This window comes from Drosophila mojavensis, unplaced genomic scaffold (genome assembly GCF_018153725.1).
Source record: "Drosophila mojavensis isolate 15081-1352.22 unplaced genomic scaffold, ASM1815372v1 contig_74, whole genome shotgun sequence".
Lineage (NCBI taxonomy): Eukaryota > Metazoa > Arthropoda > Insecta > Diptera > Drosophilidae > Drosophila > Drosophila mojavensis.
Window position 1 is genome coordinate 6738253 of NW_025318899.1, and position 24601 is coordinate 6762853.

Genomic DNA, 24601 nt, shown 5'->3' on the forward strand with positions numbered 1-24601 from the left:
CCACTCTCTCTACACTAAAAGGTAATTAACATGCAGTACCACACATTTATATCTAAGTTAGCTTAACTTACTTTCAGCTCAAACTAATTTTCATAGCACTCCCAGCGCAGCCTCAAGTCGTGCACAAGTTTTCTTCTCCCTCTCTCTCTCTCTTTTGTTGTGCCCTCTTTCTCTAGTCGCTTTCCATCTACGGCTCGTTTGGGGCGGGGTGCCACATTAATGAACAAAATATTTTTCCTATTATGCGCCAATATGGTTGCCCATATTTCGGTTTATTTAATTTTGCGCAAATAAAACGGAAGTGGCATTTTTATTTTTACCAGAGCAGAGTCTAGTGCCCGTTCCCGTTCCCTCAGACTCTCGCTTGCTCTCTTGCCTTGCCCTTTGCCTTGTCCACATTCTGCTCGTTCTTGATCCTGTCTCATATTTGTGCGCTCCATAAAATTCTGATGCGAAGCCAAACAAACTTGCGACAATGATGATAATGTCGATGCTTAAATGTTGAACAAATATTTGCCGCAGTTTCATTTCATTTTTTTCTTTATTTTTTATTTTATTCCTTTTTCATCTTATTTTTTATACAGGCAATTTGTTTAGTGCAGACGCCGAGAGCTTTAAAAAGTCGTCGACTTGTGTGTTATGTGTATATATAGATATATATATATATATATATATATATGGATATAGCCCCGCCCACTTTCTAATTGCACGCAGTTGCGCGTTTTCCCAGGAACTTTATTGGCTACGCTGCCTGTCCTCATAGAGGAATTGGCATATCAAATGGCTGTCATTTCCGAGTTTTTACATGCCCTACAAATAGAGCATTCGAATATGTTTAGCAAATGTGTAACGCTTAGTCCAAGACTAATCGTTGTATGTAGTTAAATCTAATGCCGGAATATGTAAACTTGCAGTAAAACTTTCTGGCAATGGGAAATGTTCATTTATGACTGACGATAAAGCAATAGCAGAACTGAGTATATTTCTTCTATTAAAGGTCTATAGACGATATCTGCTTTAATGGCATATAGTTGGCTTACCGTAAATTTCCTTATAAGAGCATTTTATATTTGTGTTCTACAGTTTTTCCCCTTCGCTTTCATTTTCTACACCTTTTTAATTCGCGTTTGTTTCGTTAATGGCCAAAATGAGTTTTTTTTAGTAGTTATTCGAGCAGGGAAATTTAAGCCATGCTGCTTATCTATTGACAGCCCCAGCACATGAGTGCCTTGCCATGGCAAACCCCATGCAAATGCAAAGTGCCCGGAGCTTAGCTATTGAAATAATAATTAGAAGCCGCCAAATGCGCAATGCTGCAGTTGCCACACACCTGCCCAGGTGTCGTCTTCAAATTAGATGCTGCAAAGCAACCGCTGATGCTAATGCTGCTTCAGTTGCTGCTCCTGCTGCTGCTCCTGCTGCTCTTGCTGCTCCTGCTGTTGCTGCTTTGGTCTTCAATACCGTTGCTGATAACTTACGCAACTAAGCTGCAGGCCACTTGCTGCCACACACACACACACACACAGCAGCATTTGCATTTAATCGGATTTGTTGACCAGATTACAGGTACGAGCACGCATACAACGACTCTGATTTGAGCACTGGGCGAGCAAAAAAGAGTATCACTTGTTGTGTAATATGCTATATATGATGGGTGTGCGTCTATGTGTGTGTGTGTGTGTGTGTGCGTCTGTGTGAGTGTGTTGACCACAGCCAAATGCCATGACAAATTAACGTGGCTGCCAATTCAAGTTGAGTCTTACTGCTCCATATTGATCCTCTTGTTGCTGCTGCGCCAGCTGCTGGGCATTTAATACTCTTCCCTAGGGGACTCGATGGCTCTGTTGCCAAAGCGAAAAGGCAATTAAAATCGAAAGCTTGTCGATCTCAAGTGGCATAAAACGAGTGGCAAAATGTTTAAACTAATTGAAAGTAACTAGATGAAAATGTTGAAAAACAATTGATTTAAAAGTAACTGTTAGAAAAGACTTGAAGTTTTTAAAAGATTTCTGGTGAAAACACTCACATAATATTGATCATTTATAAGATTTGACTTTACTTAGATTTTTTATAAAATTAGCTAGAGCTACCCTATGAAAACTGAACTATAATTTTTATTAAACAACTTTTTCACTTTATAGTTTATAAACTTGTTCTATACCAAGTAAAAAAAAAATATATGTATATATATTTTAATTATTTGTCATGTAATATGTACTATTCTATATTCTAGAATAGGTTACAATGCTTTCTTAATTAATTTAAAATTTTATTTCAAATTCTGTCTAAAATATATACATAATATATCAAATATACTAGTAAATCTCATACAAATTTCTTAAGGAAAATTATTTCTTATACTTTTATTTTGGTAGCTGACTTTAACAAATCGTCGTATTGCAGTGCCAACTGCACTTAGTTGAGCCACGGCACCATAATAGATGTCGTCTGGCAGCTGCCGTTTGTATTTTGGGGTAGAGTATTTCAAGCTCAACAGCTAAATAGCTGGATTTACTATAATTGTGTGTGTGTGTGTGTGTGTGTGTGCGTGTCTGCGTGTAGGTAACAAACCGGAAACATGGTAAGCATTTCCGCTTTATATCAAAATATAAAAAATGACTGCTCTTAGACATGTTTGACAAAAGCTGTATATCAGAGCAGAAAGAAGGCATATACATAAAGAGAGAGAAATCGAGAGAGAGGGAGAGAGAGAGAGACGCAGAATGAGCCTGAGAGTGAGAGCTATAATTGCATAAATCAAACTCAAACATGTAGCATGAAAAATCGCATTAATTTATCTGCTCAGTCGTCGCATGCAGCAGCGCCTGCCTATAGCATGCCACGCCCCGCCCACCACTGCACGGCCACACGACACTGGCAAAGGCGCTGTGTAACATATCCGCTTATGTCAATTTTTTTTCGCTGCCAAATGGAAGCAAGCAGCTGGTGGAAGGAGCAGGAGAAGGAAGAGGAGGCGAAGGAGGCTGAAGGCGGCAGCAGCATCATCATCAACGAGCTGCTGCTACTCGTTCCGATCGCTGCCATTCCAGAGTAACCAAACAGGCAGTCAGTTGTCACTGTCAGTGTTTGTCACAGCTCTGACTGTCAGTCTGCCCCCCCCTCTCTCTCTCTCTCTCTCTCTCTCTCACACACACTCTTTGTCTGTTTTGTTTGTTTAAATGCAACATTTACTTTATGGATTGTTGCTATATATTTTTTCTTCAACTTTCGACCCGCAAAAAGCGAAACGTATAATACACAGCGCCCAGCTGTGTTAGCCCTTGACTGATGTGACCCTTCACAACTTTGCTCCTTTTTAATAACTTGCTTCAACACACACACACACACACACACACACACACACACACACACACGCACACACATACTCACACTCTCACACTCATACACATACTAATGCGCTAATAACCTGGTTCTTGTGTGCGCTTTAAGTGTCCTCTTCATGGTACATAGTTTAAAATTCTTTATAATTGGATTGCTCCATCTAAAGGCCAGCCAGCTCACAGCACACAGCTCGCAGCTCATACTCCAGCTGGCCCATTTTTTATGGCCACTTTGCAGGGGACAGACGTAGTCAAAGCCCCTTTTGCTGGCCCGTGGCATGTCAAAAAGGATTTCACAGTTGACGCGTACAAACCAAAGTTGGCCCCCACTCAATTCTGCCCCCCCCAAAAAAATAGCTCCATGTAGTCCTTTTTTTCTGCACATATATATAAACATATATAAAAAGAGAGAGACAGAGAGAGAGAGAGAGGTAGAGAGTCAGGAACGTGCTCCTCTGGCATAGGCATAGAGGCATCCGGTATCCCGCACATGTGTGGTGGTGTGGGCTCTCGAAAGTGATGATATGTTTCATTTCACACGGCAGCCGTTTCGGCAATCCTTTCGACCGCACACAGACATGCCCATACCGTAGAGTAGGATGCGCCCCAACCATTCCACTTCATTCAATACGTCGAGATTTATGTTTTCTTGTAAACAAAATAACGGACATGCTCAAGGCAAACCGCCTACGAATGGGAGGGTCTTAAAGGTACATGTAGCACGAGCGTGGGGAGTTGGGGGGCCGACATCAGGATTAGAGTAACATGTGCAGGAGGACTATTCGATTTCCTTTCAATGCCGTTTCGATAAGAACTCGCTTCTGTTGTTGCCAGTGTGTTTGCTGTGTGAGCCGAAGAAATTAATTATTCAGCAGCTTAAAGCTTAGCCCTTTAACAACAGTCTCTCTCTCTCCCTCTTACACTTTTCTTTGCTTTTAAGGATGTGAAACAAAGTTCCGACATAAAAGCAGCTGCCTCAATCAAATCTGCTTCACATATCGCCTATCCTCAACTAAAAGTTTATAATTAAGGAAACCCTAAATGCGTCTAAATTAATAAAATAAACTTAAAACTAAATTTTACTACGTATATTGTTGTTATGGTTGCATATTGTATAGCAAATATTGTTTAAGCAATAAAAGTTTTAATTAGAGTTTTCGTCTTTTTTTTTTTCATTCTTAAAAATGTATTCAATTACATTTTCATTAAATTTAAAAATAAAAATAATTTTTCAAATGTTTCTTAACTATGAAGCACCGCAGCAAATTGTTTTTGAAACTTTATATTTCATTTTTTTTTTTTTTTTTTCTTTTCTTTTATGTATAATAATTTTAAAGAATCTAAAACTCAAGATAATTTGCTATGTATTTCAAATATAATATAAATATTTAAAAAATTTCAGATTAATTCAATTTTTATTTTCATTTAATACTTTAATAATTTATTTATTTATTTATTTTTTTTGTTGGGTTACATAATTAAACATTTTACATATTTAAAATTATTTCAACTTATTCATAGTTATATTCCTAAACAATACTCATATTCATGTTTGAATTCTTAGCTACATGCATTTCTTTCTGTTTGCGTAAAAATATATTCCAAAATATTTGTATATACAAATAAAATTGTTGCTTAATAAGAATTTCAAATATTTTTTGCTCAGACAACGAGAATTTCTCTTCTTTAATAATATTTAATGAAATTTTGCTTGCTTCCCCTCTAATCATATTCAAGAAAACTTGTTATATAAACATTTAAAGTCTAAGCCAAAAGACTCCATATAAATGCAACTACAAATTGGCTTCAAATATTGTCTAGACAGACAGTGGCTGAAAATGTTTTCATACACAAAGTCTCACACACACACACACACGCATACCCACATACATATTCACATTATGGGCATACGATTTGTTATGCCGCATACGTGTGCCACGTCCAGTGAGTGAAATCTGTGGTACGCAGCCGGAGGCTCTGTTATCCTGCCACATGCAAATATTCTAATTTGCATATGTTTAGCAAAACACACGCCAAAGTTTTTTGTTTTCTGTATGCTTTTTTATTGTGGGCGTGGCATTAGGAAAAAGCTAGCAGTTGGGAGCGCAATGGAGGCCAGCAAATTATGCTGCGACAAAGACAGGTTACGCATACGCAACGTTGTGCGCCACAGGTGGAAGGCAAACTTGAAAGAAAACATAAAAAACGGAACGAAATGGAAAGAAATTGCCCAGCGAACAGCATGTCAAGCGGAAATTGAGCAGAGCATAGAGCAGAGTGACACGAAGATAGAGAGAGAACGATAGATTTAGATTGAATGAAAGACAGAGAGAGAGAGAGAGAGAGAGAGAGAAAGAGAGAGAGAGGGCCACCTGTCATGCGGCTTTGCTGGAACGCTGCTGGGTTTCAATTTCATGTCTGAGCTAATTGAGCAAATCGCTAAATGGCTTTGGCAGCGGCTCACTTCCGTACCCGGCTCGTAATTATAAATCAATTGCTTGCGGTGTTTGCTTTGAACTGCAATCGCAGTCGTTGTCGACAACAAAAAAATAAAATGAAATAAAAATGAAAATGAAAATCGAAAAAAATCGGCTCCGATTTCAGGCAAATAGCTAAAGCATCAGCGACAACTTGCAGCCATTCCGTGACATTGAAGGCAAATTCCTGCCACCAACTGGCATAGACGGTGCCTTCCACCCCACCTCCTTCCCCCCCTCCCAGACTGCGTTGCGGCTGTGAAATTCGAATCGTGCCATTTCTACACATTTCGCACGGCTTTTTGTCGGAGTTTGCTTTCAATCTGCGCGCTGCGCTTTTCATTTTCAATTTCTTTGGAAATTTATTTCATGCAGAAAAGCAAATTTCATAACTTGAACGAGCCCCCTACACCCCTCCCCCTACCCCACCACACCATGCACCCATGCCTATCCTCTGACAATACTATTTGTGCCTGCTCCTGTTCCATCTTTTTCGTTTTTATGTGTTTATGCTCTGCCTCGAGCTGGTTTACATTTTATGCAGCGCAAACTTCTTCTTGTAAATATTTTTGTATGGTGTCCCGCCTGGCGGCTAGTAGTCGCCCTCTCCCCCTCCTCCTCCTCCTCCACCGACCTCTGCTCGCTGCTCTCTGCTTGATTTTGATCCGATTTATGTTATATATATGTGCACACACGCAGCTACAAACATTGATTTGTGCCCCAGTGGCCCCCGAGGCTGAAGTATATATGTATGTATGTGTATATGTGCTGCTGGCATTGTTTGCCTCGTGGCGGCTGTGGGAAATGGCCCCGTAAACGTTTAATAAAATATGATTTCAATTGATTCACAAGTCGCATTTCGAATCGAAATGTGCGATATGCTCGCATTATTCGCTGCCATTGACAGAGCTCCTACTCCAGCTAGAGCGCCTCCTCCCAGCTCCCTGCTCCCTTGCTCTGTTACTCTGTCCAGGCTCATCCTTTGACGGGGCAATCAATAAAGTAAAGTGCTTGGACGGGCTGCTGAGCTGGGCTGAGCTGAGCTGACTCGATCTCTAGGGGTTACGTGTCCATTCAAGGCTCATTGCCGTCCCCTAGATCCCTAGCCTCCCCTCAGCCCCCGCCCCAGCTTCCTGTCTGTCTTGTCTTGTCTTGTTGGGCCACACAGTTATCCGCTTAGATCACTCAACTAAAAAACTCAATTTGCATATTAATATTATTTGGGTTTTTGGGCTCCGTTTTTGCTGTTGTGCCATGCCACTTCAGTTCACTACACTTCAGCCACGCCCCCTTGCTTGCCTGACCTTTTATCAAATGGCAACAACAAGTACAACAACAACAACAACTGAGACTAAGCAACAGTAGTTGAATTGAATTTGCTGTGCTTCAACGCCTTTTTGTTCTTTGATATGCAATGTCTTTGTCTGTCTGTCTGTGTGTCTGTTTGTGTGTCTGTTTATGTGTGTGTATGTATGCGTGTGTTTATGCCACATATATGTAGTTTGAGGCACTTGTAAGCACAGCGTTCAATATTATATGCCGCATCTGCCAAAATAATCGCAGGTAAGCCAAAGTATTTTAGGCTTTACACAACTGAAAACAGAAAGAAAACAAGGGAGGGAGAGAGGCTGAGAAAGAGATAGAGTGATAGATAGTGGGAGTGGGTAAGAGAGGGAAAGAGACTGTTCATTGCAATTCCTCAAGCGAGTATATCAAGGACATCTACATACTATCTATAGCATTGCATTAATATTACAGATTATTTTACATAAAACCAATATACCCTTTTCCACATTCATTATGAGCATTAACTTTTATATCAATATTTTATACTGTTAAAGACTCCATAAATATAACAAAAATTTATATATGTATGTGAATATTTCTATATAAATAAAAGCATAAACCAATATGCCCTATTGACCTCTTTTCTAGCGAGTATATTGAATGCAACGCTTAGCTTTGGTCACTTTTGCGTGGTATTTATGGCATTTGCGAGTCTATTGCAACGTGCAAAAATTTGGAGTATCAGGTTGCAGTTGCAAGAGACACTCTATATATGCATATATGGATAATATTGAATGGCTGTATGATTTATGAAATTGACATTGCAGCTGGCAGTGGCGCATCAATGTGAGTCGATGCCACACGCAGAGTTCTGCACATTAAAACGAATGAAATTTGTTGCTGCGCTGACAGCTGCAAATGCAAAAGACGTTTGCAGCAACAGCAGCAGCCACATCTACATCGATATGCATACATAGACTAGATATAAGCCCCTCCACAGAGATATGATGGAGTATGACACCAGTGAGAAAGAGGGAGAGAGAGAGGGAGAGCGAGTCGGGTTGGGTGGCTGTTTTATGATACACTTATGACTGCTGCACAATGGAATGGATAAATCGGCATATACATAAAATGTCGTTACAAATATTTTATAACAGGAAATCCGTTATTTATACGCACATTGTGAACGCTTCTACTTCTTCGTCTCCCCCTTTTTCTGCTGTTGCTGCTGAACTGGCGAGGGGAGGGGAAGCTGGCTGCTCGCTCGTCTCTTTGGCAAATATGAATAAATGTTGTTTGCATTTTGCCTGTCGCCAGACTCTTTGCCTCCTTGCCACGCCCACCGACCAAACCGTACGCCCGCACGCCCGCCCGCCCAGCCGCCGCCGCCGCCGCCACCGCCGTCAGTGGCACAATCCTTATGAATCGACTACAATTTTATTTATTATTACTCGCTCAGCTCGGCATTTCGTTCGCTCTCGTATTTCTATGGCATGCGACTTGTTTTCGAGCGTTCCCAAGGCAATTCCATTATGGCCAACAATCCGCCAGCAAATTGCAAGGCTCAATTGATATTGGCTCGCACCAGGCAACAGCAGAAATGCCAGCAAAGCAACAACAATGATCGAGCTTTAAATGATTTGCAGCGAGCAACCTAATTGGCCGGCACCCGAGGCGCCCGTTGTCTATCCTCTGCTCCTCTTTAAACGTGGCTAACAAACTTGTTAGCCGTGTTGATGGAAATTATGTGGCTGCTGTTAAAGGTTGCTCTGAGAGAGGCTTTAAAATCTACGTGATACCAAAAATTGTCAAGAATTAACACGAGCTACAAGCGGGGCTCGGCTCAGTTGCGAGAAATTATAATGAGATATCCTGTAATATTTGCCTAATGGAGCACTTGGAATGAGCCGACTTGGCAGGTGCGGCTGGTTGGGAAAGACGTTATACTGATTGAGTGACTGATTGGTTTTGACTGTGGGGCGTTGATTGATTCATAGAGTCTGACTGACTGAACTGGTTGACGCATCTGTCACTGCCTGTAACTGATTCCGTCAGATTGATTCGCTAACTTCTCCTCAGACAGCTGAGGAGCTCTGATTGACAGATCTCCATTGAGTAAGACGGATTGATTGACTATAAGACTTCGATTGACTGAAATATTGGCTCCGATTGACAATCAGTCAAGTCAGACTAATATTTGAAGACTGACATTCGATTGACTAACTGATTGACAGCTTGACGATTCTCTGACTATTACAAATTTTGACTTGAACTTGATGAATGACTCTGATTGATTGACTCTATCTGATAGATTTGTTGATTGATTAAATTTAGACTCTGATTGAGTGTCTGTAAAGGACTGATCCTCACTGATTGACCCTGACTGACTGACTGATAGACTGTTTATGACTGATTGACAGACTATGGCTAACTGATTTCGACTGACTGATTGACGGATTCACTGAGCCTGACTGATAATGAATGAACAGTGTGCCTGATTGATGTGATTTTGCCTGATTAAATCAGTGATTGACTGTCAAATTCTTAAATTGATTATCTTTATAATGATCCAACTGATTGACTGAGCTAAAAGCTTCCGTTTCTCAATGGAATAAACTAAAATATCTTGAACTGGTATTTCGGCACTTCTTCAAGTATTTTAAAGCCCCTTGGCTAAGTCTTAGGTTGCTCGAAATGCACAGCAGCTGTAACAATATCGATTTAATCTGTAGCTTGCCTTATTTCAATTAGATTACTCTACCCCTTCAATATACCACATTAACCGCAACACTTTACAGGGTATCAACAGCAAGGAAAACCTAATTAAAAAGTTGCCCAAATTTGCGAGCTAAACAATTTTGTTGCCTGTTTGTTATTGTTGTTGTGGTTAACAGACGCGACGCCCTTCCATAGCACAACCACGCCCACTCCCATGCACGCCTTTTGTTGCCGTATCCAGTGAGCACCACACTTTATTGACTTGCTTGTTTTATGCTTTGGGAAATGGCATCGCCAACACCAACCGATATATATCCACATCCCGTAACTGGGAGACGCATTTGTACCTGTCGTAGCCCCTCTGCAGTAGCTCCTGCTCCAGCTGCTCCTCAACATGGAGCATCTGGCGCACGTTCTGACGCAGCTGCTCCGCTGAGCGTTCGTACAGTTTGCGTGCATCGGAGCGAAACAGCTGAATGGCCAGCAACAGCTCCGAGTGCCTGCGCTGCAGCTCATCGGCGCCGTAGAGGAATTTATGATGGGCAGCCAGCAGACGCATCACAATGAACCGGCGATAGCGACGCTTCAGCTGGCCAATCGACTGCTCCAGTGCAGGGCGAGTCTGTGTATAGCTGAGCAGTGTCAAAATCACGATGATTATCAGCTTGCAGCTGGCAATGAGCAGCAAGAGGGCCATGGGCTTATCCTCCACCAGATCCAGCTGTTCCTGCCAACAGTACAGATCGCAGCCATAGACTCCGTGACTGTAGTCAAGAATGCCAACCAGAGACACGCAGATCAGGCAGCTGACACCCAATGCATTGTAGTGGACGCGCAGCAGATCCCTTATCTGTTGCACGATCCCGAGCATGTTTACAATTTAGGAGGAGGCGGCTATCAATCGGTGTGAGGAATTATAATTTTGACTGAAAATGCTTTAGCTGCTTACATGGACGAAATAGAGAACTAGGATTGATTGAATGGAATTTAGAATTACTATACTATAGGGTGATGGACTGTATGATTTGGAATTTCAAATTGTTGAATGTTTGATGACCAATAAGCACCTCCTAGGAAATGATTGAAATATATCAAAAATATTTGAGTAAAATTTTAATGATCTTATTTGATCAACTCTAAAATCTATCCCGAATTTTGTAGATGTTATTCCTGAGAAATTTCAGAAGCTGTGGTAAATTTTTATTCAACATTATTTACAAATCAGTTTTATTGACTAAAAATGAAGATCATCGCGAGCAAGCGCTGCGCGTACCGCGGGCAGCAAAGGATTATAGCGACGCATGGCAGGCGGTGGCGGATTATTACGCCGTAGCTCGGGCGGTGGGCCCTGGCGTCTCCAGTTCGCGAGCGGCGGAAAGTGTTGCGGTGGTGTGGAGTGCAGCGGCTTCTGCTGGTAGTAGTGCTTATGGATGGTGACTGGACGCAGATTAAGCTTGAGCTGCTCGGCGCGCTTGTTGGCCAGATAGCGTTGACGCTCGATGCTATCCACACTGGCCTTGACGCCAAAGACGAGGTGCAGGAACGGCTTCACCAGGACACTCAGCAGCAGGAAGCCCAAGAAGCCAAAGACGACGGGTGAGATCAGAGTGAAGAGGAAGACGCCCAGTGTGAAGGGATTGAGGACTGTGAAGAAGGCAACAAACTTGATGAACGGATACAGAACGTGTCCCACATGGCTGAACCACTCCTTCTTCTTCCTCTTGAACAGGGTGTTGTGGCGCAGCAGATATTTGATTTTGCTAAAGGGCGCCTTAGTGGTCGATGGACGTTTGGTGGTCACCACCTGCAGAATTGTGGTTGCCGCCACTGGCGGCTGTGGCTGCTGGCCATGTGGATCCCATGTGGTGCCGTGGTAGTGCGAGTGGTACGGCTGCTTGGTGGGATTGGCATAGACGAGGTGAGCCGGCTGTCCCAGTGGCGGATGTTCGTATTCGGGTTTCTGCTGTCGACGTCTCTTCTTCTTCTTCTTTTTCTTCTTCTCCTTTTTATTCTTCTTCTTCTTCCTCTTCTTGCGTTTCTTCTTGCGCTTCTTTTTGCCACGACGACGTTTGCGCTTGCGGCGACGGCGAATTCGTTTGCGACGACGCCGAATTCGCTTACGTTTTCGCTTTTGACTGTCCTTGGCCCGGGATGACTCCGCCGGCACCTTGGCGTCGCTCTTGTGCTGCTCCAGCGGCTCAGCTGTCGCTGGCTGCACAACCTCAAAGGTGCTGGCCTGCTCCACATGCTGCTCGTGCTTCTCCTGCTCCTGCAGATCCTTATCCAGCTGCTCGAACACATTGAATGGCTCCACTGTGCTGGTCTTGTTGAGCTGCTTCTCCTGCTCCAATTGCAGTTGCTGCAATATGCTAAAGCTGCTGTTCGGCCGCTTCTGCTGCAAGAGCTTCAGCTGCTCCAGCGTCAACTGCTCCAGCACACTAAATGGCTTCTTTGTGGTGCTGTGCTTGAGCTGCTCCTCCAAGTCATGCTGCAGCTGCTGCAGCACGTGAAAGGGCTGTGGAGTCGTGGCTATTGGCTGACGCTCGGGTATCCACAACAGCTGCGTTTGTGGCCGGCGCAGGCCACGCCCCTGACGCAACGGAGCTTGCTGCTTCTCCTTCTCCTGCTGCTGCTGCTGCTGCTCCTGCTTCTGCTCAATTGTTGGCTGCACCAGTTGCTCGTATAAAGTTTCATAGATTTTTGCAAAATTAAACTCATGCAGGGTATCTGCCAGACCAACGCTGCCATTGTGGGCGACCTTTGCTGGCTGCTCCTGCTGTTGTTGCTGCTTCTGCTCCTGCTGCTGTTTGCCGTTAAACTCAAACTTTGCTAATCCATCACGCCTGCCGATCTCTGGCTGGGTGCGTGCCCCATCGCTGCTTTGTAAAATCAACAAATAGTATATAAGAAAGTTGTGCAACACTTTCGGCATGTCGTCCTTTCATTTTTCGACCCAACAGCGGCGCCAGGACGTGGCACGAACGAATATTTTCTTGTACTCAGTTTTATGTTTGATTTAATTTCCAACTTTTGCGCTCGACTTGCGAACTTCAACTGACATTTCGCTTTGGCCACTGGCCACATTAACAGCTCGGTTCGCCCAGCTAGCCCTGTTGAGTCAGTGGAGTCCATTCGTCAGTCCGTCAGTCCCCCAGTCAGTCAGTCAGTCAGTCAATCAGTCAGCCTTTTGGCTACTTGTTGAGCTTGTTGGTTAAACATTTCATTTCATTTCATTTCATTTTACTTGCTCTTGATTTCTAGCTTGTTCTTTATATATAATTCTTACTTTTCGCCTCGTTTTCAGTTTTCTTGTTTTCGTTTTCAGTTTTCTTCTGCCTCGCAGTTCTCTTATAAAAGTAAAATTTATTGCCGCTTAGTACATCATCAACGGCTTCTGTTATGACAAATTTACGTACTTGGTGCATTTAACAACTTGTGTAGCACTTAATTATGTTTTGAGCACACGAAGTTGCTGTCTAACTTGTTTGCAACAGCAACAACAACAACAACAACAACAGCAGCAGCAGCAAGAACAAGAACTTACAACATTTTGGACGCAAAGCGAAAGCGAATTTTGTTCGCTCCGAGGGCGCCATGCAAAAAAGTCTTTGGAAAGTGCTTAGCGGGCAATTGAAGTTGCAGTTGGCTGCCGACGAGGTCAGCAGAATTTTCAGATTAGTTCGAGTAACTCGACTCCTCACGCCCCCAGCCCATTGCCCAACCCTTTGCCACACACACACATACATAAGCATAAAAGGTTTTAGTTTTCAGCTCTGTTTGAGTTCGAGCATGCAAAAGTTCTTATCCAGCCGCTCAATAAATCAAGAGATTAGTAGTCGAGTGCTATAAATATGCCAAGAATTAAAATGTTTAATTGTCGCTGTCAATTTCTTAAAAGCTATTTAAACAATATTTCAACGAGCTCTGGCTGCTTCTCTTGATTATTTCAAATATATTCTAATGTTATTTGAGTCGTAAATTTCAATTTCTTTATAGAAAAAAACAACTTCAAAGAAAACCCGTCACATGCGCACATTATACACATTTTTTTTTTTTTTTTTTTTTTTTTTTTTTTGTCAAGTAAAATTTATAACACATAACGTAAAATGTCTGAGAGCTCGTTAAATATATACGTCGAGCCAGAAGCCTGAGGTATTTATGTGCTTTATTTCGAATAAAAGGTGCTTCAGGTGTGAACAAATCGCGCTTAGAGTTCTTCAATTTGGTATTACAAGGAATTTGAGCCTAATTATAAATTGTGACGAAAATTCTCTTAGCTGAATTTTATAAATATTTTTTTGTTATAATTTTATAACAATTTAATTTGTATACGAGTTGATCAATATTTATTGGTATTAAAAAAAAAGTAAATTAACTAATTTACTATTTTTTTTTATTTAAAAATTTTAAAAATTTACTATCAAGTTTAATTTTGTCTTTTTTAATTTATTCATTTTTTTTTATAAACTTGCAAAACTTGTTTGCAATAGTATTACTATTATATTATTACTACCAAAACTCTAAAAACTCTAACCTATATAGAAAACACCAGAACTTACTGAACTGACCTCGTGTGTAATGAAGTTAGCCAATAAAAATCTCATAAAATCGTTCTGTATCGTCATAAACCATAAATTTTATTCTACTTTACAAAAGCAAAAAAATATATATACATATATACTCATATATGTATATTTACTCAACGATTAACCTCTATAATTCCATGCCCAATAATAACCGAAATCGAATCTAAACACTTGTCCGAAGTTAATTGTCAGACCTGGTTCATTGGGCTCTATGCGTGGGATGTTTTCAATTGTTCTCGGTTAATAGCGCTGCGAGACCATGTGATCTGTAATCAATGGCATTTTGAGCAGCCATTATCGATTATCGCTTATGGCAAACTTTTATTAGACACTTTGCTGAATTACACATTTTACGAGATATTGTTAAGAGAAGGGGAGTGAGATAGAGAGAGAAAGCGAGAGAGAGAGAGAGAGAGGGAGGCACTGGCAGCGGCAGAGTCATAGTCAGCGTCGCCTCTTAATAGCTGTAAAAATGCAGGAATGTGGCAAATGGTTCAGGTGTTGGAGCACGGACAGGTGTTGATAACAATGGCGGCCCATCAAAGTGATTGACTGCTCTACAGTGCCCTCTCCCAGTTCGCCTCCCTCTCTGTCTCTCTCTCTCTGTCTTTATTGCTCAAAGGCAGATGCTGTGGCTTCTGTGTGGCTCCATCACTTGTTTGGCGCTCGCTTGCTCTCCCCCTCCGTTTTCGCCCTCTATATTGCCAATTAGGCGTGGCATGCAATTTGAACAATTTGAGCAATTTTCAGCACGTTGGGGCACCCGATCGGGCACTGATTGACATATTGTTTGAGTTAGTTATTGCCGTCAGACGCATCAAATGACGATTGTTGCCATGACAGTGCATGCCACTCACATACTCTATTGCTAATTTGATTGCAACCTCACACACACACGCACACATACATACACATAATATGAACATAATAGCAACGCTGACAATTTCAATATCAAATTGAAATACTAAACTAGAGGCTAAGCAAGCGCTGCAGCTCGTGTCGAGCAGTTGGTTGCCTTTCCTTCTGCTCTCCCATCAAATATCAAGCAAGCACACATACATACATACATACATATATATAGAGAATTATAGACATACATACAAACATTCCTAACGAGTCCAAGATGTTTGCCAATTTGTTGCGCTTGTATCAGCTGCCGCGCCTGGTGCTGCAGGCGCCGCCAATCCGCGCTTTGAGCACCTCGGAGCCGCGTTTTAAGCTGGACGCGTGCAACCTGTATGAGAAGCTGAAGTTCGAGTTCGACGAGGAGAACAAGAAGCGGGCTGAGTTTTTGATATCCACCTATCCGGAGCCGGAGCGGCGCGGAGCTTTGCTGCCCCTGCTCGACCTGGCGCAGCGGCAGCATGGTTGGCTGCCCATCACAGCGATTCAGGCCGTGGCCGAGATGCTCAAGCTGGAACCGTTTGTGGTGTGGGAGGTGGCCAATTTCTACACCATGTTCAATCTGCGTCCCATTGGCATGTTCAGGCTGAAGGTGTGCATGACCACGCCCTGTCGGCTGCGTGGCTGCGACGAGATATGGCGCACCTGTGAGAACGTATTGAAATTGAAGGATGGCGAGACATCGAAGGACATGCAGTTCACCTTAACCGCCACCTACTGCATGGGCGCCTGCGTCAATGGGCCTGTAATAGCTGTCAACGATGATCTCTACGAGGATCTGGATGTGCCGGAGACAGAGAAACTGCTCTCCGAATTGAAATCTGGCATAATGCCGCCAGCAGGACCGCGCCGAGATCGTTTCGCCTCTGAGCCAAGATCCGGTCTGACTAGCTTGTTAACTGAGCCACCGTCCGCGGGCTTTGGCATGCAGGAGCTGAGTCCCAAGGCGAAGCCATGCTAAGAATGTTTCGTTCACTGATTTTCGTTCGGTTAAGGCAATAAATTTGCATTTATTATGACCAACAGCAGCAGCAATGGCATAATATTAAAGTGCTAGTATTTTCTTGAAAGCTCCTGCTGCCAACAGCTGTTGCTGTGCAGCTAACCTCGTCCTTATTGCATAGCCGTATCTCTCTGTGTGTGTGTGTGTGTGTGTGTGTCTGACTGAGTGTATCCCTCCTACTGGCGAAAGGACATGCTTTGCAATTTCACAACGCTCGCAAAATAAACAACAAACGGCAAATGGCAGCCATGCCAGCGAATCAAGCGCGAAACAGCGCCCAAGTCCAAGTCCTGGCCTTCCGCCTGCCATGTCCTGTCAGCCAATGCAGCAAGTAATCAGCTTTTGCCTTGTCTTCCCTGCCGCTCTGTCTGCCTGTCCGCCTGTCCGCCCGCCAGCCCCAGCTGCCGTTGCATGCTGTGGTTTGACCTCGGGGCACAAAACCCCGTTGGCGCTCTAATGAAATGTTGGCAGCCATCAACATGCAGCAGCAGCTTTGCCAACAACAACTGCAACTACGATAGCGATAGCAACAGCTTCGATATTGTTTTACCCAAAATAGTTTTAATTGCTGCACGCCCCCTAAAGCGGCTAACAACTTTTGGAGCATACCTCGTGAAGCGTATGCACATCAAGGTTTATTGAATTTTGCCAACACAATGCATTTATTGTCGCATAAATATGCAATGAAATTAATTAAATCTGCCATCGAACGAAATTAAGAATACCTTAGCTTTTTTAGGTCTGGCAACGCTGCGATCGGTTTGAAGTTGGCTGGGCAGCCGCAACAAGTGCTTGGAAGAAGAAGAAGAGACGGTTGTGCGGGAAAAGTTAATTAGTCAAATTGCACATGATTATTTTGTACTGAAAAAAAAAAAGAAAATAGTACAAATATTACAATTTTTTAAAATAGTTTTGTTGTTGTTTACTATTAAGAGTTTGTGTTATATGCGCGTAAATGAAACGCCCAATACATGTCTAATTGGGAGTCAAGCCAATAAGAATTTAATGTTTCAAGTAGACCGAGCACGCGATAAAATTAAGAAATGGCTGCGCTGCCGCAAGAAATGTACAAGCAAAAAAAGAATTAAGTTGCTTAAACTCGTATTGAAAAATTAAATAAAAACGATGTCATATATAGTGAATAGGAAAAAAAGGAAGCAGAAATTCACTATTTATTGTTCGAGCAACGCAAATGCAATTAAGGCTGCCATAAATCCAATTGTGTATGTAAATAAATATTAGGGCGACCTCAACTTTTATTATAATGTGGCAGCGTTGCGATCAGCATGAAGTTGGCTGCGCTACAGCCACAAGTTCGCGCACTTGTAAAATAAATACGAGGGAAATTTTTTTATTTATTTTTTAAGTGATAAGAGTGCCAAAAACCACAGTTTAAATTGAATAGTAAGGGCATGCTTGGTAGCTCACATGCTATTGCAGGGTAACTGACAGTTGGCTACAAATTGTTTCAAATTGTTTTTATTGCATTTTGTTGTTTGCTGTTTGACAAACTACTCGAACAATGCGGATTTACAGTTTTAATAAATCTGTTTGTCACTTTTGTTTGCCGCTTCAATGGCCATCAGCAGCAGCAACAGCAACAACAGTGCACGCCCATCGCCCAAAAGCCCGCCCACCGTTTTGGGGGCCGCATTGTCGCGGTCCCTGTGCCTGGCGTTGAATTTTTAAATGAAAATTGTTGCTATTGAAAGTTTTTAATTTCTCTCTGAGTGTGTGTGTGTGTGTGTGTGCGTATTTTTATTATTATTTAATGTTTTTGTTGTTGCTGCCGCTGCTGCTGATGCTGCGTGATTTTCGCTAGCTGTGAACGGCACCTTTGGGAAATTAATATCGTTTTTGGTAGCAAGGCACGCGGCGCACACACATCACCAAATGTCCTCAGCAATGGAACGAGGAGGTGGCGGATGAAGCCACCCAACCCAGTGTCCACTGGCCCGACTTGTCCAAGCCAACTAGCTGCGGCAGAGCGCAGCGGCGTTCAGCCGGAGTCACGCGGCAGCAACTCGTGAGCTGAGCTTCAACTTTACTTTTTTGTTGTTTGTTGTTGCTGTTGTTGTTGTTGTTGTTGTTGTTGCTACTTTTGTGACCACGTTGCACGTACGCCCGCGCTGACCCCCAGGCTGGCCTTTGTTGCCAGTTGCTGTTGCCGTTGCCAGTTGCTGGTTAGCTGGTTGCCAGTTTGCCTGTCGTTGACAACTTTTGTTTCGCCCGCATCCACCGCATCCATAATTGCTGCTGGCGGCGCCGTGTATCCTTGTTATCCATAACAGATTGCATGCTGCTTTTTGCGTAACTGTGCGCCGTGCGTCCCTTTATTATTACTTTTTGCGCAATTACTCATTACGTTATTGCATTTCATATTTCTGATATACACGCATAGTTGACTAAGCAGTCTCGCAGCGCAGCGGCAGGACGAACAACAGTAGGAGCAGCGGGGTAGTGGCGGAGATCGGGGCGAGCAGCAAGTAGCTCGTTGCCAGGCGCTCTGCGCTGCCCTCTGAAATAATTAGAAATATTTTTACGCAATTCCATTGGAGAGTTGTCCAATTTGTACGCAGCATTAAAAGCAACAGCAGAACTGAGCTCCCTCTGCCACTTTCCCCCTCTCCACTTGGACTTCATCTACTGCCGTTCGCCTTGGATTTCGGTTGCACTTTTGCTGCCCGCGGCCTTGTCGCCTGCAAAGTTTTCATTTGCATGTTTCTAGTTAATTGAATTATGCACAACTTTCCGCTTGGTGCTCTTGGCGAGTGGGCATCCGGCCCCGCAGCTCCGTCCCCCACCCAGCCCATCGCCATTCCCATCCCAATCTCCATCCATGCCCGTCAGCATTTATATAAGCGCTTTGAGGTTGCTTTTGCGCCAGTTGGTGCTGCTGATGTTAAGCATACGCCCCACCAGCCCCACTAGAGGGCTCATTAACTTGAACGCCCCGCCCCAATCCTGTTTGAGTGCAGCGGCCACTCTTTGACTTGGCAGCCGGAATAGCTCGAGTAGCTGGAGTAGCTAGAGTAGCTGGAGTAGCTGGCTGCTTACATCTTCTCTGATTTCCTTTTATGTATACGCCATAAAAGTCCGTACCCGGTTTATTACATTCCAAAGCTGTGTTGCTAGCTACGAAGTCGTGTCATCGGCTAGCAATAAAAATTGCTCCTGCTGCTTCGACCATTGTTAGAGCAGCATCGGCAGTAGCTCCACACATGCTGCCTCCGAGGAGAGCCGGAGTGAGAGGCTGTGCGTAGTCAGCCGAATTTAAATTTGACTTTTATTAAGCGCAAAATCAAAGTGGAGAAATTTATCTGACTCTAGACGCTGTTGCTGCTGCTGCTTGTGCTGTTTCTGGTTGGCTTTGCCATTGAGCATGCCAGGCATATTTGATTTGAGAGAGAGAGAGAGAGAGAGAGAGAGAGAGAGAGAGAGACTCGCATAGCCAAGTATAAAAGCAATTTTATTGCTCAAGTTTTGCTGCTCGATAGGATAAGCCCCTCTCATTTATGTCCGTTGCCGGGCAACATGTTGCCGTTGCCGTTGCCGTTGCCTGTTTCTCTGTCTCTGCTGTCCCTCTCTTTGTCTCCCTCCCCCTCTCCCTCTGGCAGCATTTCGATTCGTATCCCAAGTCCAATCTTTTGTGGGCGTCTGCCACTTGCCACGGGGCCTGGGAGGCGTTTCGAGCTAACTATTAAAGTGCTGTTAACTTTATTATTTCGAGCACTTGTTGTATAATGTGGCATGGCTGTCATGGCAACTTACTGCCATAGTTTGTGAGAAAATAAAAACACACACACACTCACACAACCACACACACACACACGCTGCAAGGTGGCTTTGCGGGGCAGTCATAATTTGGCAAAAGTGGTTCGCAAATAAATACCTACATATACATACATACACATACACATATTTATATGTATATACGCTCAGGCAAATATTTGCTGCGAAATAGCTTTTCTATGCAAAAAGTTTGCCATTTGCTGCTGTTGTTGTTTTTCTACATAAACTCGCATAATCAAATAATACATTTAACTTTGGCCATTCTTTAAGTTACGCTAAACTAAATACATGTGAAATATTGTAAACATTTGTTTTTGTTCCTCGCTTCTTAAAAGCCAAACTAAAAGTTTGTTACTTCAAGAGCTCTGCGCAATCCCTCAGGGCATAACACAACAGAATTGAAGTTGCCCCGCCTCCGCCCCGCCCCAACTCACGAACCCAGTCCCCAGTCAAGACGAACTTTTGCTCTATAATAGATATTACTTACCACTTGCTAATTAGCACCTGTTTTGCACTCAATTATGCACCTGACTTCACTATTCAGTGCAATATTAATTATTGTCTTTCGTTTTGTTTTTTACTCGTTGCAGCTCTCAACAGAAGTGAAAAGTGAAAATTGGTTGAAATGCAATTGAAAATTATTTATTGAATTTTTCAGTGAGTTTTCGTGCACAAAAACTGTTATGTGAGTACTTTGTTGTTTTTTATGTTGGATGTATGGCTAGATAAATGTAGTTCTAATTAGTTTATTGCTCTTTGATAGTATATGCTCTTTGATTGAGTTCATGTGGTAAGAAAGTTGTGGATTAATAAGTTATTAGGATATTTTGATTACCTATCTAATTTTACCTCTTTAATTTTTACTACTAGCTCGCAAATAACTCTTAACTGATTTATAATTTAAGATCTGTTCGAAAAATTCATCAAAGAAAACATATTTCCTAGCGATTTGAGCAAGGGCTTTCGGTTCTTTTCTTTGAGCTCATTCGGTTGAACTATTCGTTTGATGCTCTTTTTCACGAAGACTATATAGGGAGAGATACGATTGATTCGTTCCGCACGAAGACGGAAGAGTGAGCAAATAGCTGAAGAAGGCAATGCACAGGGTCTTTACACTCACACAGACATGCACACTCTCAATTCACGAAGGCAATCGATATGCTAGACGATCGGGAACGAACTTGTCGAAGAGCCTATGCCATCGGCTGCTCTCTGAGTTTTTGGTTTTTCCAGAGTGTGAATAAAGTTCACGTATGTGCAGACATCCAGCTCTGCTCTTATTGACGAGCTTGGTTTTTATTCATATGCAAACCTAATTTGCAACAATATTACTCTAAATTATATATTAAATTAAATTATATATTATATTATTTTAATAATATATTTGACATTGATTTAGTACACATTAAATAAATTCTAAATTCCTTGCTTACAACTAAGCTTAAATTAACATTTAATTTTATTATTCTTATTTTATTTTATTTTACATTATTATTCACATTATTCCAGATAATATTTTACATTTGTTTTCTGCATATTCCTTAAATTCTCTCAGCAAATTAGTTTTTATTTATTTTTTTTTTTTTTCTTCTATGTATATATATATCATAAACTTATTTTTATAAAACTTGGAGTAATGTATAAAAAGTCGAAGCTGGCTGAAATAAGTTTGTTGTCTAGGCAATGAATTTGTTTGCTCTGTTAAAAAGCATTTAATGTGGGTATAATATTTTTGTTAAGACGTATGTATTAGACTACTAAAGCAGACAAATAATTTCATTAGGTATATACATTAAATATTATAAATAATATGTTATTAATCGCACCTAACATTCGAGTTGATTGACACAACTCAAATCATCAATTAGCTCTTGCTAAGTTAAGCTAGAGTCTTAAAATTGTGGAATTATCTTATTCATTATACAAATATTTTATTCCCTATTTACCATAAATTCATTTTGTATTTCTCAAACATTGTCAGTCTCTGACTTGCTTAAAAAATACTTATATAATAGAGTATTAAACAGTTTGAAGCCATCACCCACTTCTCTATATATACATTTCCACCCCTCTCAGACTCTTCTTATAAATTCATAAATTATGTTGCTGCTGCTGCTGCTGCTTTGATGAGAATCTATTTAAAAATGTATAACAAGTTGTCAGGCATTCAATTAATACACTTCTCTCCATTTAAATCAACTTGAGAATTTCACAATAAATGTTAATTAGCAAAATTTAATAAGCTAAATTGAAATAATTTATAATTAGCTGGCATACTTAATTGGCTATAGCCTCTATAGGGGGTGAGGTGTTTTTATGTTTGTTGTTGGTTATTATTATTAATATATTTTGGCTTTGTGTTGGATTCTCATTTCGAGCCGCGATGCCCAGATGCAACCCTTGAGTATTTAAAAATCAACAAGAATTGCGTTTGGACAATCATAGCTAAAAATCGAATTAACCAAATATATGTTTGTATTTAGACACTTGAAAGCTTTTAGCCACTGGGAAACCTGGCCAGCTGCTCGATTTGTTAGTCCATGATATCACATGGTGTCAGCTGTAACAATTCCCAAAAAAAAAAGGAGAGGGAGAAAAACGAAAGCAAAATCAAAAGAAAAACCCCTTTATGCTGGAACTTAATACAGCATTGAGGTTCGTCCCGGCTCCTTTTCCATTCAGCTGCTTGCTTAAAGTCTTTCACTCCATTATGCTTGGATCGCATAAAAAAAAATACAGAAAACACAACTTAGCAGCGCGTATTGAAGTGTAGGAGATCCTTGAGGGTCGCGGGTCAGGGGCCAGGGGTCAGGCGGGAGCTCGCGGCGCTGGCTGTCAGCTTGGCTGGCCATAAAGTGTCGGAAGAATCACAAAATCATTGTAAATGTTGAACGAATCTCGCATTACACGCAAGGGGCTGGCCAAGACAACTTTAGGGGTTTGGCGGGTGTGGCGGGTGTGGGGGAGTGGCGGATGGTGGTGCTTGGTTGATTGCGATAGTGGGTGGGTGGTTGGTGGCTTCGTGGTTAGGTGGTTTTGAATGGTGGTTAGGGTATTTCTCCCTCTCTCTTTCTCTCTCTATCTCTCGCTCTGGGCTCTCGCGCTGCACTTCTTGATTAAATTTTTGCACTGCAAGTGCAAAATGAACTTGCCAGCGCATATGTCCTTGCCACAACAAGGGAGAGGTGTTGCTGGTGTGGGTGCTTCTGAATGGACACTTGTATCCTGGCAGGACTTGGCGCTGGCGTTGGCGTTGGCGTTGGCGTGTCTGCGGTTTTTATTTCGCTTGCGTTGTCTGTCCTGTGGCCTGTGTCTTGTGTCTTTTATTGTGGCTGCGAAACGTTGCCCATTGTTGGTAACAGTAAAACTGCATTCCAGCCAAGCACGACTTGATGATGCTCCTCGCGCCACTCTCTCCTTCTCTCTATCACTCACTCTCTCTCTCTCTTTCTCTCTATCTCTCGCTGTGCCTGTTGATGTGCGTGTGTCCATGGCCCGTGTCGTTGTCCGTTGCGTGTCAGGCTACTGTTATTACAATATATCCTTAGCTGTTCAGCAGCGCTCCTTGGACTCGTTTCGAGTCCCTTCCTGCCACCACCCCCCCCTGGCGCAGCAAGGGTTGCCTTTTGATAAGAACATCAAACTTCGGTTTCGTGCTATTGCTGTATCCTGGCTTCGTTCAGCTTTGCCATTAAATTTTAAATTAAATTGTCCTGACATTCTTATGTGCATTTTGTGGATCTGTTTTGGAGCTGCTTTTATAGACGTTGGTTAATTGGAATTGATTGAAAGTTATTTGATGTTTGCCATTTCAAGCCGAATTCAAAGCCAAAACCAAAAACCCAACAATAACAACAACAACAACAGCAGCGGCAACAAAAGTTTCGTCTAGGGAATATCGAGGACCTCCACGGAGAACGGCGCCAACACTTGCTCTCTGTGTGGGCTCCGTTTGTTAATAGACTTGCAAAAGTAATTAACATAATTTAATTAGGTGCTCGGCATTAATTTTACGCACGGAATTAAGTGTTGAATTTTAAGTGTTTCCATTTTAATTGAGCGACATTTTTCAGTCACGGAGCGGCCAATCAAACGCCTCTACACACTAATAACAATAATACGTGCGTGCGTGTGTGTGTGCGAATGGAGTTTGGAGCGAGTTTGAGTTCCAGACTAATTAAATAAAACAAAAGGTAATCCTCGCTGACAGCATGTGCAGAATGTGAATGGAACGCGGGCCGATGTTTATTTTCAAATGAAAGAAACAGCAAGACAGCGTTTTTTTTTTCATTGTTTTTTTTTTTTTTTAGATTTTAAAATGGGTTAGGTAAAGAAATCACATGTGACATGGCATTAGTTTAAGCTCTCTATCTGCGACTGTGTGTGTGTGAGGGTGTGGGAGCTAGAGTGGAGATAGCTGAAGATTTAAAAAGAGGTTGATATATTTAATTATTAAAACGAAAGTAATGTGAATTGAAATCGATAGAGAAATAT

The 24601-nt window shown here is 42.2% G+C and overlaps 3 protein-coding genes across 3 annotated transcripts; 1 reads left to right on the forward strand and 2 right to left on the reverse strand.

Annotated features, from left to right (window-relative positions):
- Window positions 1–10059: 10059 nt before the first annotated feature.
- On the reverse strand, window positions 10060–10879 carry LOC6581628. Its single transcript, XM_002007317.4, has 2 exons — window positions 10773–10879; window positions 10060–10717 (listed from the first exon to the last, which is right to left on the reverse strand). The coding sequence occupies exon 2, from the start codon at window positions 10692–10694 to the stop codon at window positions 10095–10097; it is 600 nt and encodes a 199-aa protein (XP_002007353.1). The 5' UTR covers window positions 10695–10717; window positions 10773–10879; the 3' UTR covers window positions 10060–10094.
- Window positions 10880–11026: 147 nt separating this feature from the next.
- LOC6581629 (bromodomain-containing protein DDB_G0280777) lies at window positions 11027–12970 on the reverse strand. The gene has a single exon (XM_002007318.3). The coding sequence runs from the start codon at window positions 12753–12755 to the stop codon at window positions 11058–11060; it is 1698 nt and encodes a 565-aa protein (XP_002007354.3). The 5' UTR covers window positions 12756–12970; the 3' UTR covers window positions 11027–11057.
- Window positions 12971–15392: 2422 nt separating this feature from the next.
- LOC6581630 (NADH-quinone oxidoreductase subunit E) lies at window positions 15393–16362 on the forward strand. Its single transcript, XM_002007319.4, has one exon. The coding sequence runs from the start codon at window positions 15533–15535 to the stop codon at window positions 16271–16273; it is 741 nt and encodes a 246-aa protein (XP_002007355.1). The 5' UTR covers window positions 15393–15532; the 3' UTR covers window positions 16274–16362.
- Window positions 16363–24601: the final 8239 nt, after the last annotated feature.